Below are 15,966 nucleotides of genomic sequence, written 5' to 3'. Positions count from 1 at the left end.
CAGTTTGTTTCCTGATTCACAAAAAAGGAATAATACTGTTTGCTATCAAGTAACTCTAATAATAGCTGATTATTTACATAATGTTTAGGGTTTGCAAAGCATTTTGCATCCATTTTCTCATTTGAACCTCACAATAACAATGTGAGATAAATGCTACAAGGCATTATTATCCCCATTTTACAAGTGAGGAAACTAAGGTTCAGATTGATTAAATGACTTCTCAAGGGTTACACAGCTAGGATGTCTATGATGAAGGATTCAAACTCAGGGCTTCCTGACTCCAAGTAGAGCACTCTGTCCATTAATTATATATTTGCAAGCAATGTGATCATAAACAAGTCATTTAACCCATCTGGACCTCTGTATACTCACCTGTAAAGTGGGGATGATAATAGCACCTACTTCAAAAAGTTGATGGGAGGGTCAAATGAGATAATATATGTTCACTTTGGAAAGCTTGAAGAGCTATGTAAATAACAGCTATTATCGCGATTACCCACAATTCATGATATTTACCACTTGTTCAAGGACTCTGAGAATGCTGGGTCATTTGGGAAGGAATGAAATTTTCAAACAGGTCATTAATAGACAGAGACCAAATTAGTCACCATCCTGCTGTTATTTTAGCCAGGAAATCAAAATCTTCAGACTACATTTACCAAGGACCAAATTTTAAGTGCAAATAGAACAATTTTTCCAATTAATTGCATCCGTGTAGACAATCACACTGGATAATTCAAGGCTGAGAAAATAAAATCCTCTTAGGGGCCTTAATTCTCTTGTCCGGACAGCTACACTAATGTAATTAAGTGAGTAATTGTAAAAATATCACTTCATTTTATACTGGATAGAGATAGTTTATAAGCTTTGAATAGAATAGACAGATGCCCTGCACTGGTAGGGTTCAGTAAACACAGCCCCCTTGTGGAGAGAAGTATTATAAATGGCATTTTTCTTCCTTACTAGATAAGAAAACAGCTTCTGAAAGAGCTCTGTCAGGTTCAATGTAGCTATTTTTCTTATGCAAACTTTTATGAAGAGAAAAAGTAAGTAATGCCCCTGAAAACCCTCCTCTTTAAAGGTAACAGTTGAATCAGTGAGGAAATAACTGGTTTAGATGGCTATTAAAACAAATATGGTAAAATCCTAATTAACCAGAAGGCTTAGGGAATGCAGTGTTCTGGCTAGCTGAATTTTCTGATGACCAAATGTTAACCAGGAAGTCCTCTTGGTTCCAACTCTTCTCATTAAAAATTCTTTCTAAAATGTTTGAGTTTGCTTTCTTGCCTTAGCAAGAATAGTGAGCAACCATAATTGAATTTTTGATGATCCTGGGAGTTGTAGGGCCTCAGGGTCATCATTATGAAGATCAGGAATCATTGAAAAGTAATATAAATGGGGACAGTAGAATAGACTGTGTTGACCAAAAATTTCTTTGGATAGATCTCTTATTATCAGCTTGTTTTGTCGTAATTTTCCTCTAACTCATAAAAGTTGAACATAGGAAAAAAAAGATTCAGTTGAATTAAAGAGCAAGGAAGGTGATAATCCCATGGTATTCTTCCCTAGTCAGACCATATCTGGGGTTCCATGTTCAGCTTTGGCTTCCATATTTTAGCGAGATTGACAAGCTAGAGACTTCCCAGAGGAAAGTGACAATGATGGGAAAGGGACTCAAAACCATGGCATGCTTAGATCGGTTGAATTGACTGAGACGGTTATCCAAGAGAATAAAAGACTCACAGCCTCCATGATAGCTGTCTTCAAGTATTTGAAGGATTGTCCTATGGAGAAGGAAATAATTTTTTTTTCTTGTTTGGTTCCAATGGGCAAAACAAGAAGCAATGAGTAGAAATGTGGAGGTAGATAGCTACTCCATATTGGGGAAAACTTCCTAACAATAAAGGCTTTCCAAATATGGAATAGACTACCTCAGGAGGTAGTGAGTTCACCATCTGTGGTGGTCTTCATGCAGTGGCTTGAACCACCCATTTGAAGGGGAATACCTGCCCAGTTATGGGTTATGGGTTAAACTAGATGATCTAATTTTTTGGCCATATCTCATATCACTTCCACATACTCCAACCAAAGTAGATAAATATCTATCCCCATCCTCATCCTAAACATGCACTGTGCTCTTTCATCTCTCTGCCTTTGGTTACATAGTTCTCAATATCCAAAATGCCCTCCTTCCTCCTCATCATACCTATCCTTGATAGTCCAGTTCAACACCCACCTCTTCCATGAAGTTATCCCTGAATTTCCCTATCAGTTATGACCAGGGGTATTCTGGTTAAATGTTTAACATCTGGATCTCTGGGAGTTTGGGGGAGAGGGGGGAAGAAAACTGCACCCTTTAAATTTAACTCGGATTATTAACAGTTTCTCTATCACTTTTTAAGGTTTAGACAATCAACAAAACAGTATATAAAGCCCTAATTTGTACTGTTTGCTCATTTCTGAGATGTAAATGCTTACTCTGAAAATTTAATAGTGAGCTCTTATGGTCTGGTAGGAGCTGGCTCTGGCACATACCTGGAATGGCTTTCTCCTTCAAACCTCACCTGGCAATCTGTTTATACGTTTCTAATAGATAAACTATTTATATTTCTATAATCTAAACTCTCTCTCTTTGTAATATGTATACTATATGTAAATAGTTTATATATATATGAAATATATAAACTATAGTTAATTTATAATTCTGTAATATAAACTCTCTGTAATAAGTATACTATGTGTAAATAACATATTATGTATACTAAATATATAAACTATTTATAATTTATTTATACTTCTATAATATAAATTATCTCTCTGTAATATGTATATTATATATAAATAGTATATATGTCTATATACTAAATATATAAACTATTTGTAGTTTATTTATACTTCTGTAATATAAACCCTTGTTATATCTGTTTGTATCTTATCCCTCTGCCAATTTATAAGCTTCATAAGATCATGTCTTACCTAAATTTGCTGTTTCCCTGAGAAGAGCATTCAAAGCTAGCATTTATACGGTGCCTTAAATTTGCCAAAGTGCTATGTATGTATGTATGTATGTAGTATGTATGTATCTAGACATATATATGTTATCACATTTAATACACATGACTACTCTGTGAGGAAGATGTTATTATCAACCCCATTTTATAGAGGGGGAAACTGAGGCTGAGAAAGGTTACAACTTGCCCAAGTCACACAGCTAATGTCTAAGGCAGAATTTGAACTCAGGTCATCTGGCTCCAAATCCAACACTCTTACTCTCTGTGCCACCTAGCTGCCTAGTAATGCCTGTGCTTTGAATGAATGACCTATACAGTCCCTTACAGCTCTAGGGTTCTGGGTTGCTGAGTCCCAGCTAAGCATGTTTTCAGTGTTCTAAAAGCCTATGAACAATCTAACTTCAAAAGCAGGCCCATCTATACTGTTGAAACTCCATTCTCTGAAGTTATGTGACAAGATCTATGGAGATACTCTCTTTTATTTTTATTTTATTTTAACCCTGAGGCAATCAGGTTAAATGACTTGCCCAGGGTCACACAGCTAGTAAGTGTCAAGTGTCTGGGGCCAGATGTGAACTCAGGTCCTCCTGACTCCAGGGCTGGTTCTCTATTGACTGCGCCACATAGCTGCCCTGATACTCTCTTTTACTTGTGGATTATACACACCCTAACTTACAAAGATTTCATCTGTCATTTATTTTGCAGACAGGAAAGCTCGATCCACATTACCCAAAGATCTGTGGCCACAAAGGCAACGTTTTGGACATCAAGTGGAACCCTTTTGATGATTTTGTAATAGCCTCCTGTTCTGAAGATGCCACGGTAAATTCTCACCTTTCTGCATCCCACTCTCCCAACACATCTGTGGGAAATGAAAACCAATCCACCTTTAATGTCATACCTGTATCCCTAAGTGCTCCATCTATCCTGAAAACATCAGCAAAGACAATCTTAAGTAAGTAGAAATCATTCACTGAGAAGGTGGTTGGAATGAGGAAGAAGAAGGTGGACTTCATAGTGTTTCTGTGCCTGTCTCTGGCCCTCTTAATAAGTTCATCTGAAAACGGGATTAAATAGTGACCCGGACCATGGAGGTATTTTTAGAAATTTGCTGTGTTGATGGGAGTAGCATGGCATAGTGGATAGAGCTGGCATCAAAGCTAAGAAGACCTAGGTTCAAGTCCCATCTCTGACACAGATGGGCTGTGTGACCCTGGACATGTCATATAATTTTTTTAATACCCTAGGCAACTATAAGTCGTAGAGAAGGTACCAATCTGCACTGGTGGTGGAGGTTCCTCCCCAGGGAACTCCATATGTCAATGAATCATAGGTCCACTTCCTATCACTAACTAGACCAATAAGTTAAAACTGTACCTTAAAGTGAAAAAAATGTTAAAAATATGGAAAGCATTCCAAAAGTCATAATTACTGCATTTGAAAGTTTATAAGGTGTAGAACAACAAAAATTCCATTACCTGCTATCCAACCTCTATATCCGAATGTCCTCCTTCCTACTCATCCTACCTATCCTTTAAAGGCCAGCCCAAAGACCTGATCTGCTTAATCTGTGGTCTTCTTAACCTGTCTATCTCTAGTAGAAGTAAAATAAATTTCACTACCCTTCTCCTTACCTAAATTGATTTTAAGATGACTTTCCTGGCTCATCCTTCATGTTATTATCAAATCACTAATGAGTATATTCTGCCATCAACTCTGTCTGTACAATTCTAATTCAGTAACAGAAGTGTGCACAAAAATTACTGGCAGGAAATAGCTCTAAGTGGATGTCCTGAAATGATTTGCAGACCCATTTAGCCTTGATGAGGCCTAGAATATACTAATGGAATTCCCACTGGGCCTGATTTTGCAGGGAAGTATTCCCTTAGAAATAAAGAGCTCAACATGTAAGACAAGTGAGCTTTTTGGGGGCACAGAGTTGGGCTAAGTTTCCTCTTTCAAACACCAGGCCCTTAGCTGTCCAAGCAATCATTTCTTCATTGATAAAGAAATCTATATCCAGTCCCATGTTAGTGGCAGTGATTGCCCTTCTCTCTCCCCTGAAAAAGGATTTGGATCTGGGAGCAAGCATCTACACCACATAAAATGGCGCTTTCATTCATTCTGGATGCAGGTGTTTTGTCATTTTAGATCCAGATGTTATCTCTGAGGTCATTCTTCACCTACGAGGCATTCAAAAAAATCTTGTTGAATTGATTTGTACCAGCTTCCACCTCAAAAGAGTAGTATAGATATCTATGAAATGTGTAGAATAGAATATGGAAATAACTGAAAAATAATCCTGATTTCTGTGATTAAGGCAGAAAGACCCTGAAGAGGTACCCTGATGATTTTTTTAACTTAAGCATTTATTTAGCCTCTTTCAATGTATTCATGTAGTCCTCCATAGGGTCTTCATAACTAGGCTTCTAGAGACCACTCAGACAAGGGCAATCCCAGAAGGAGACCTCTAAGGGCAGCTTCAGACCAAAAGAGAACTCCCCTCCCCTGGCCTGCTTTGTCAGAACTATGGTAGATTGAGGAGCAGGAGTGGAGGAGGGCGCAGGAGAATGGAGCATGAGAACTTGCACAGTGGGGAATACTGGTTTGCCATCCTCAAGGGTGCAAGAGCTGGCCTGCCTGAACTCTGGGCTGGTGGAGAGCCCTGATGCCCATCTAGTCTCTTAGATCTATAATTCACAAGTTGTCCTGCCAGTGTTGGGGAAGGTTGTGAATGATGAGGTGTTTCTCACAAATGATTTGCTTTCAGTTTTTATAAAATAGTATTGTTTTGTCCTACTAGATTAAGATATGGGATATTCCAAAGCAATTGCTATCAAGAAACATCACTGCCTCAAGGAAGGAGCTACTTGGTCACGCGAGGAGAGTTGGACTCCTAGAATGGCACCCAACTGCTGCTAATATTCTCTTTAGCACTGGTTATGATTATAAGGTTAGTCAATTTGAAGGAAAATGCCACTGGGGCAAAATCCCTCTCTCTTCTCTTTGCCTGGGGACCTCTATCCCATGCATCATTAATTTTTAAGTGTCCAAATGTCAAATGTACAGAATTAGTGCAAGATATATGAGGGAAGTCTAAAGAGAAAGGAAAGTAAAATATATTATTTATATGTATATATATAAATATACACATGTAATATATACGTATATGTGTAAAAAGGATCTCTCCAGAGCCATATCTTGCTACACTGATGTTTCAATATGTCTATAAAAAAATCCTCTAGATTTATAGGACTTATGTTCTAATTCTAACTCTTTTTTACTATTTATATGACCCTGGGCAAGTTATTTAACCTCTCTGGACCTCAGTTTCCTCATCTGTAAAATGAGGGAGTTAGACCAGATGACCTCCTAAAAGATCTATGATTTTTTTTTATTTCTTCCACAACTCCACCCTCTGAATTTTCTGTTTACTTCAGAACAATGGGACCAAATACCTTACCCAGCCCATTTCCAGATTATTCCACATGGAATTACTGTGTTTCACTACCTTGTTGAATACTGACAATATGTCTGTCATGTCCTGTGTGTGTGCTTATTGTCAGGTAAGTGAATGAGAGGGGGAGAAAGATGCTAAGAGTTTCGTTTCTCTGTTCTCTAGTTAATGATATGGAACCTTGACACAAAAGAGTCTGTAATTCTGAACCCAGTGAAGACAATTGACTTTCACCAAGATGTGATCCTCTCCATGTCATTCAACACAGATGGCAGCCTGCTAGCAACCACCTGTAAGGACAGAAAGATAAGGATTTTTGACCCCCGCGCAGGAACAGTCTTACAGGTGCAGTGTGCAACATTATGCTTTTCAATAAGATAAATGTCTTACTGGTTTTTTCCCCCATCAGAGCTGGTTAGAGAACAAATGGCATTATAGTATGATGAAGTCACATTAATTCAGACCAGACCATCTAGTCTGGTCTCTTATCATAGATTTATGCAATAATTTGGTCTGAGGCTAGATTGAAATTTACATTTGGGCTCTCTCTGAAAAACAGGTTTGCTAGACAAATTAGTAATGTAAACAAGATTGTAAGAAGGAAAACTTAGCCTTGAGAACAAACTGTTTCCAAGCATTCATTTGCATATAGAGAGATGATGTGGTCTTGTGGATAGAGTGATATAGAGTGGCTTTAGAATATAGAAGAAATGGATTTAAGTCCTGCCTCTAAAACATGCTGGAGAGGTGACCCTGGGTAAATCATATAACCTCTCAGCACTCTAGGCAACTCTCTAAGACTATCAGTTGCAAAGAAGGCACCAATTTGCATTAGTAAAGGGAATTTTGTCACTTGGGAGTTCACTATACCAGTGAAAGGACAGGTCTAGTCCCAATCCCTTTTCTAGTTACATAGAGACAGGTGGTTTAGTGACTACAGAACCAGGTTCAAATCCGGCCTCAGACACTTACTAGCTGTGTGACCCTGGGCAAGTCACTTAACCCTGTTTGTCTCAGTTTCCTTATCTGTAAAATGAGCTGAAGAAGGAAATAACAAACTGCTCCAGTGTCTTTTCCAAGAAAAACCTCAAATGGGTTCACAAAGAGTTGGGCGTGACTGAAATGATTGAATTACAAGAGATAAACTGATTGCAAATTATTCTTCTCTGCTAGTTAAAAAGATCTTTTAAAAAACTAGAATGTGAAGTTCAGTGGAAGCGTTTTATTTCTTACTAGGGCCAGGGATTAGGTTCTGGTCCTTTGCTTACCAGCTTCACAATCTCTGTTTCAAAATGAAAGCTCACCACTGAGCTTGATGTTACTACCAGAACCTGGACTATCTGAACAATGGCATCATTGCAGGGTGTGTTCTGCCTCTCTTCCTCTTAAGGACATTTTCAAATACATCCTTTTGGTGGCTTTGTTGGTTTTGATGCTCCAAACAGATACTATCTATTCTGCAAGGAGACCATCACATGATGAGATGATACCTCGAAGCACGTAAATCCAAAAGCAGAGACCCTAGACTTGTTTCATTAGAGCAGGAACAAGCCAAAGTTCTTTTATTTTTTCTCTCATCCACTTTCATCTTTATTTATGCTACATCGTACGTGGTTTTCCCATTTGCAAGGTGAATGACCCTGTTAGGAACTTTCTTTCATTTTTCTGTAACTGTCTAATTGTAATTGCTTCATGTACTTAAAAATTAAAACTGCATTTCTCTTTTTAAGTCTATAATTCACACGTCTTATTCATTTAAACCGATTTCCCCCATACACACCTATCCCCAAAGTAGTACAAATTAGCAGGATAGTTAGGTTGCACAATGGATAGAGGATTGAACCTGGAATCAGGAAGACTCCTCTTCCTGAGTTCAAATCTGGCCTCAGATATTTCCTAGCTCTGTGACCCTGGGCAAGTCACTTAACCCTGTTTGCCTCAGTTTCCTCATCTATAAAATAAACTGGAAAAGGAAATGGCAAATCATTCCAGTATCTTTGCCAAGAAAACCCTAAATGGGGTAACAAAGAGTTAAAAATGACCAAACAACAGTACAAATTAGCAGAGTTTTATTCTGCTAATGAACTGAGGTCATTGAGCTCAGTTCTAAATGCCATATTTTAAGATGGACATTGATGGAATGTTTGGAGCTCATCCACAAGAGTGGAAACAAGATGGTGAGGTGACTCAAAACCATGCCGTACGAGGATCAGTTCAAGGAACTTAGGGATATTTAGCCCACAGAAATGAAGACTTGTAGGATACATGCTTTTTGTCTTCCAAGTATATGAAGAGCTACCATTTAGAAGAGGAGCTGATTTGTTCTTTTTGGCTAGGGTGAGCAGAAAAAGCAGGGATGCATAGAAATTACAAAGAGACTCATTTCAATTTGATGTAAGGAAATACTAACTTTTAGAGCTATCCAAAAGGGCAGACTCAGGTGTTGAGAAAAAGCTGGAAGACCAGTTGAATAGAATGTCTTGAGGAGGGTATGAATTTAATGGACTCCAAAAGCATTCTTGCTGCACAATTCTATTATTCTATATATATCAAAATTTAGATGACAATAATTTAAAAATGCCAAATTTACCTTTATTTTTCATTTGTACAGTACTTCATATACTAAAAATATCTCATATCTATTAACGTAGAATCAAAAACCTTTACACCTATAGGAGTCTTAGGAATCATATATTCTAAATCTCTCATTTTACAAAGGGGGAAATTGAGGCCCAGAGAGAAGCGATTTGCCTAATTAGGGAAAGAAGTAAAAAATTTCCCTATTCTGAAACTTCAGTTCCCAAAATGCCATATTTATTGTTGTATCAATTTGTTTTTAAAAAGTGTAATTATTTACATTTACACTTCAAGCTTTGAAAAGTACTTTATATAAATTATCTCATTTACCTTTACCTCAATCCTGTGGCTACTGTTATCCCCATTTTATAGATGAGAAAATGGAGGATGAGAGAAGGTAAATGATTTGTCCAATGTCACACAGTTAGTCAGTGTCTGGGAAAGGATTCAAACCCAAGGCTTCCTAACTCTGATTCTAGTACTTTATAACCAGGCCACATTGCCTCATATATACCATTTGAAGACTGCCTAGCAAAGTTTAGAGAGCCATAAATTTGGGTGTAGGATGATGAATTTTTCAGTGACCCTCCAAGACCTCACATGGGATCTAGGATGTGATAGAGGGGTTATGGTCTACACTGATTAATAGAATACTCACAACAATTAAATCACAGGAGCATAAAGTATAAATCATTATTACAATTTTCCATTTTTTTTCCTTACAAATCTAGGGCAACCTGTTTATGTATATAAGCCAATATTTTGCACATAGTTTAAGATATTTAGCAGAGCTTCTCAACCATTTGGAATTCTGATATCCTATCATTGTTGGAGTGATACCTGCCTCCCAACTTTGTGGTATTTCAGATAGGGGTTGGATTCATCTGACGTTGAGATTTCTCTCATTCTAGGATTCCACGTATCCTGAAGAACAATCCGTGTACACTCAAAGCTTAAAAATACCTTGAGTATAAAAATAACTTAATTTCCCATCTCTACTATTCATCATCTCTAAGCCAGTTTCATGACCTGTATTAAGAAATTTCAGGACAGAGAGTTTATAATAGTTCTAGTTTTATTCTCACTCAGATGCTCTCCACCTTCATGTTCATGGATTTCCATGTGGATTGTAATCTCCTTAAGCTTCCTCAAACAATTCTCAGAGAACAATTACACAGAAGATCTTCAGATCGTCTTCAGAAATCCTCTACCAGCATATTCCACAAAGTTGTAACTTACTCCATCCTACCACTTTTTCTGAGAGGAGGGGAATCACTGATCCACTCAAATCATGTCCTGGTGCTCATATACTGTGTGTCTTCTTCTAGGAAGCAAGCTACAAGTCTCACAGAGCCAACAAAGTGCTGTTTCTAGGAAACATGAAAAAACTGCTGTCCACTGGAACGTCCAGATGGAACAACAGGCAAATTGCACTATGGAATGAGGTGAGTCGGTCAACTTTCAAAACTGAGGGTCAGAGCAAGGACCCCGCTGCCACTCCTAAGACCTGTCTCATTCCTCTTTTTATATCATTTGTTGCTTCCCACTAAGATGTCTTCCTTTTATTGACTCCAACCCCAACCCTAATTCTAGTTATTCTTCTCTCTGTCCGCTTCTCCTGCTCAGTCGCCAGTCACCTCTTCCCTACAAAGTAGAGAAAGGATCAAGAGAGAGAGATTAGAGCTAGACAGTTGGCTTGTTCCCTCCACCCTAGCTTGGGCTGCAAGATGGCCAGAAGAGTAGCCATGAGTGCTACTCATCAGAGAGAGAATTTCCTTCTCCTCCAGTGAATACTCAACTTGCAGACCTGAGGCTATATCTCTATATGGCTACACATGTTGCTCCACTCTGTGTGTATGTGCATATATACACAAATACACATATACATATATATGTATATATACATATATACATATATAGACAAACACAAACATCTATAAAACCATGGTTATTTATACACACATGTACATATATGTGTGCACACACATACATACATGTGTATACGTATACATACGTGTACATGTGTGTATGTATATAGAAATATATATACGTGTGTGTGTGTGTGTGTGTGTGTGTGTGTGTGTGTGTGTGTGAAACCATGATAGCATCTATGTCCTAGTTTAAGGGAAATAAATGCAGTGGAACCCTTTTCTTATCCTGGTACCTGGGGAAAGGATAAATACCAGGGGTGTGGTATGACATATGTGTGATTGTGTTCAGAAGCATATATCTGAATTCATGGAATAAAGACCTGTGTTACGATGACACATTACTATAATTCCATTAGTTAGTTTATGTGTTTCTTCAAATGTCTCTATAAACCTTACTGTATCTTACTAGGCTCAATATTTTTGAGTGACCACAAACTATTTCTCAGTGAAATTTTCCATTTGAGGCCTCAAGCATGCTGTTAAGGTTATAAGGCAGAGACTCGAATAAGTGCCCTATCATGAATTCATCTGGGGTGGCCTCTAGAAGACTATTCTTGAATGACCTTCTTATAACAAACATGGCCCTTACAGAAAACTGACTCTCTGACAGCCAGTCAACAAGCATTTCTTAAGCACTTGCTGTGTGCCAGGCACGGTGCTAAGTGCCAGGGATATAAAGAAAGGCAAAAGCCAGTCCTTGCTCTCAAGGAGCTGCCAGTTTAATGGAGGAGACAACATGCAAACAACTATGTACAGACAAGCTCTATATATAGTATAAACTGGAAATAATCAACAAAGGAAAGATGCTCAAATTAAGGGGGATCAGAAAAGGCTTCTTATAGAAGGTAGGATTTTAACTGGACTTGAACAAAGCCAGGGAAGGCAGGAAGTAGGGGTAAGGAGGAAGAGGATTCCAGGCAGAAGGGCAGCAAGTGAAAATTTCCAGGAGATGGAATGTCTGATGGGAGTCCAGTGTCCCTGGATCGCAAAGTATGTTTGTGGGGATGGGGGGAGGGGGGAAGAGAGGCATAAAGAGACTGGAAAGGTAGGAAGAGGCCAGGTTTTGAAGAGCTTTGATCCTAGAGGTGATAGGGAGATGCTGCAGTTTATTGAATAGGGAAGTGACATGGTGAGACCTGTGCTTTAGGAAGGTAAATTTGGCAGTTGAGTGGAAGATAGACTGGAGTAGGGAGAGACTCAACGCAGGCTAGTTCATATTGTAATTGCCACCCAGAGATGCTAATAATGCTTCTACAGAACACCCAAGGAAAGGACACACAGACACATACTCTCTTCCTTGGCTATCTCCTTGCAAATTAGAGCAATAGGAAAGAATCACTGAGTCAAGTCCAAGTGAGGGAATTTTCCCCTCTAGAAATATAGATCATATGGTAAAGTCCCCTACTCAAGCCCTAGATCCTGGCTTAGGTCTTACTTTCACTATATAGACAACCTAAACCACCTTGAGGCCAAAAGAACACCTACTGTCAACTTGTAATAGCCTTTCCTTCTTGGTTTAGTCATTTTTCAGTCATGTCCAACTCTTCATGATCCCATTTGGGGTTTTCTTGGTAGAGATACTGGAGTGATTTGCCATTTCCTTCTCCAACTCATTTTACACATGAAGAAACTGAGGCAAACAGTGTTAAGTGACTTGTCCAGGGTCACACAGCTAGTAAGTATCTGAGGCTGGATTTGAACTCAGAAGATGAGTCTTCTTCACTCCAGTCTGGCACTCTATCCGCTATGCCACCTGGCTGCCTCCTCCTTCCTCCTTACTAAACATAAATTAGTGTGGCACAGAACACTGGCTCTGGAATCAGAAGACCCAAACTCAAATCTCTTCTTTGATGCTTATTACCCTGTATGACACTGGGAAAATCACTTAATCTCCCTAGGTCTCTGTTTCCTCACCCATAAGATGAAAGGGTTAGAATAGATAGACAGTTTCAGTAGTCTCTTCATCTCTCAACTCACCAAAAAAAAAAATTAATCGATCAATCAAGAAACATTTACTAAGCACTAGGCTGGATGCTAGGGATACAGAAATAAAAAACCCAAAATAGTTGCTGCCCTCAAGGAGCTACCATTCTGGAGTGGTGACAACATGTACACATATAATCAAATCTATAGTCATTTCAAAGGGGCATTAGTAACCTGGAAGAATCAGGTAAGTCTCGAGTAAATTTAATTTTAAAAATTTAAATTGGGTTTTAAGAGGAACTAGGAATTCCAAGAGGTAGAGGTAAGGACTGAGTGGATTTCAGGCATGGAGCACATCCCGTGCAAAATCAAAGAGCCAGAGAGGATGTGGAGCATTGTGGACGAGGGAAAGGCAAGTGGGCTAGGTTGGGCAGATTGTAGGGTGTTTTAATAATGTACAATAAGCCTAGAAAAGTAGGCTGGATTCTGGTTGTGGAGAGCTTTACTTGTCAAGCAGAAGAGTCTGTGTGTGATACTAGAGGAAGCAGCAAGCCCCTGAAACATTTAGAGCAGAGGAGTGACATAGTGGGACCTGTGCTTTGGGAGCATCACTGCGGCAGCTATGCCAAGGCCGAATTGGAGATGGAAGAGATGTGGAGAAGAGACTAATTAAGAGGTTATTGCAATAGTCCAGACAGAAGGTGATGAGGACCTGCACCAATGTGGTAGCTGTGGTAATGTCATCTCAGCATGTTTCCACAGCACAGCTCAGCTGAACCAAATCCCTGGCTTTTACCCCTACTCAGTGTGGATCAAGCCAGATGCTTCCTCTGGCCATGGTGCTGACAGCTTTCCTTAAACTCACTTGATTCCAAGTTAGAGCACCAAGCTAAGAAAGTGTTCAGTCTTATAACTGGCCTCAGAATATGTGATGGGACTACAAAACATATTCTAATAAATCAAATTTATTAAGCACATACTATGTGCCAGTGGAGATACAAATGCAAAGAATGAAATAATCCTACTTGTGAAGAGCTTACATTCTAAAGGGGAGGACAACAAGTACATAGATAAGCACATTCTAATGGATGAGACAATAATTGCACACAAAGGTATATACAGTATAAATATGAAATGAATAAATGCAGATAAACACAAAGTTGTTAATTACAAGATTATTTGGGAGGGAGGGCAACAGATGTTGAGAGATTCAGGAAAGGGCAAAGAAACATTTTCACTTTACTACCTCTTTATGAGGTGGAAGAAATTCTCTTTGATAAGGTTAGAGGGCAGTTAGCTACTGGCTAGCAAAGGATCAGCAGTGAGTCACTCAGTAAAGCTTTAAAGAGTGTGCTCCCTCACAACAGAAAAGAAACCTAACCTTGGAAGAAAAATCCAGCTCTTATTAGGGGATCATGCCTTGACACTGAATTTCAGGAGAGAAGAGATTTCTCTCTTTCTTCCCTCCTCTTCCCCCACCCCCACCCCAGTGTTGCTGGTCATGGTATCTTACGGTAGAGCTACGTGACCAGCTGGAGACATAGAATTCAGTATGGAGCAGAGAGAAAAAGAATCAAAGCAGGAAACAGCCCAGAGGAAATGTGACCACTTGCAGCAGAGAAGAAAGCCAGCCGTGGATTCAAAAGAGAATTAATTCTGGCAGTTGGTAGCTGAGTTACAAAGATGAGGAGGAATAAGGAGCCAATAGGAGTGACCTGTCCAGTGGAGACACTGTACCCAGTGGGGCATAGTGTGAGGATGCCATCAGATGAGAAAAGATATTGGGGCCCCACAGAATCAGGGTCATGAGTGGCCTTGGTCACTTATCTCCACTATGTGTGTGCCTCACAACCAGTATGCTCTTATTATGTGTCTACTGTACCCACTGACATCTCATGTATTTCTGGGACACTGTGCATCAGGTTTATGGGGAAATTATTTTTAGCTACTGTTGTTACAACACCATGTAAGTAAATTTCTTTGCTTCAAACTAATTGTGTCTATTGGTTGATTGTTGAAGATACTCACAGCAACAGAGGCTTGGAAGCTATAGTTTTAGGATTGTAGACCCACAGAATTCATTGAACCTTAGTTGTAGTCATACACCTAGGGACCAACCTGTGAACATGAGTGTCAATTTGGGTGCTACACCAGTATCACCCCATGGGTGTTGGCACGAGGACCCAGACTCACCCAACCACAGGTTTCTAACCACCTATGTAGGTAAGAGATGCCTGCCTCTGTCTGACCCTAGAAGCTACTGTTCCCATGCTTCCATACCTTAAATCTCATTGACTCCCAACACATAACTGGGTCCCTGGGCTAGGGGGTAAATTTGATACCCATATTCCTCAAAAGTTACCCTCACATTGCCTAGTAAACTCTTAAATTCCTAAACACATAAGCTAACACTCACAGCACTTTATACAATTCTGTCAATAATTAATTGCTCGTTCTCTCTCTCTCTCTCTCCCTCCCATTCCTCAGAGTCACTTAAACCAAACACTAACCCTTCCAACATCTTCCTATATTTCTAACTCTATCTTTCATCCCAAACTCTATCCAGGGTCTATCTTTCTAATAATCCTACTTTACTGATCACCAGGATCAGGAGAATTCCCTGATATTCCTATATATCCCATAGCATAATTCACCACTTTGGACTGTTTTGAACCCTCTTCACTTTGCCTATACAGCTGCTGCCTTTTCAGAGTCATAGAATGTCAGAGTTGGAATGGATCTCAGATACCAACTATTAAGATTCCAACCAATACCTTAAGAATTCCTTCTATCATATTTCCAACAGAGTCATTCAGCTTTTGCTTGAAGACCATTAGTAATGGGGAATCCTGAGGCAGCCCATTCCACCTCTGGATAGCTTTAATTATTCAGGAGATTTTCTCCCCCTGTATCAAATTTAATCTTTCCATCATTGCTATCAAGTTTAATCTTTCTGTCATTGCTCTTAGTTCTGACCTATTAGTCTACCATTATGTCTCTCTCTCTCTTTTTCCCCTTCCTCCCCTCTCATGTTGTGAATTCAACATATTGGATTAAGAGGGTAAAT

The 15,966-nt window shown here is 39.2% G+C and overlaps 1 protein-coding gene across 2 annotated transcripts in view; it reads left to right on the top strand.

Moving 5' to 3' along the window:
* The window catches only part of LOC114025981 (coronin-2A-like), a 159,734-nt gene that overhangs the window by 121,767 nt on the left and 22,001 nt on the right, over window positions 1–15,966 (top strand). For both annotated transcript variants that reach the window (XM_027839532.1, XM_027839531.1), the window contains exons 3-6: window positions 3,717–3,833; window positions 5,815–5,964; window positions 6,634–6,813; window positions 10,374–10,490. In XM_027839532.1, coding sequence (XP_027695333.1) covers window positions 3,717–3,833; window positions 5,815–5,964; window positions 6,634–6,813; window positions 10,374–10,490 — 564 coding nt within the window. The remainder of the gene's footprint in view (window positions 1–3,716; window positions 3,834–5,814; window positions 5,965–6,633; window positions 6,814–10,373; window positions 10,491–15,966) is intronic.

The sequence above is a fragment of the Vombatus ursinus genome, unplaced genomic scaffold, assembly GCF_900497805.2.
Source record: "Vombatus ursinus unplaced genomic scaffold, bare-nosed wombat genome assembly UNPS02014832.1, whole genome shotgun sequence".
NCBI classification, from domain to species: Eukaryota; Metazoa; Chordata; class Mammalia; order Diprotodontia; family Vombatidae; genus Vombatus; species Vombatus ursinus.
The sequence above is the reverse complement of the archived record's forward strand: the minus strand, read 5'-3'. Positions and strand labels throughout refer to the sequence as shown.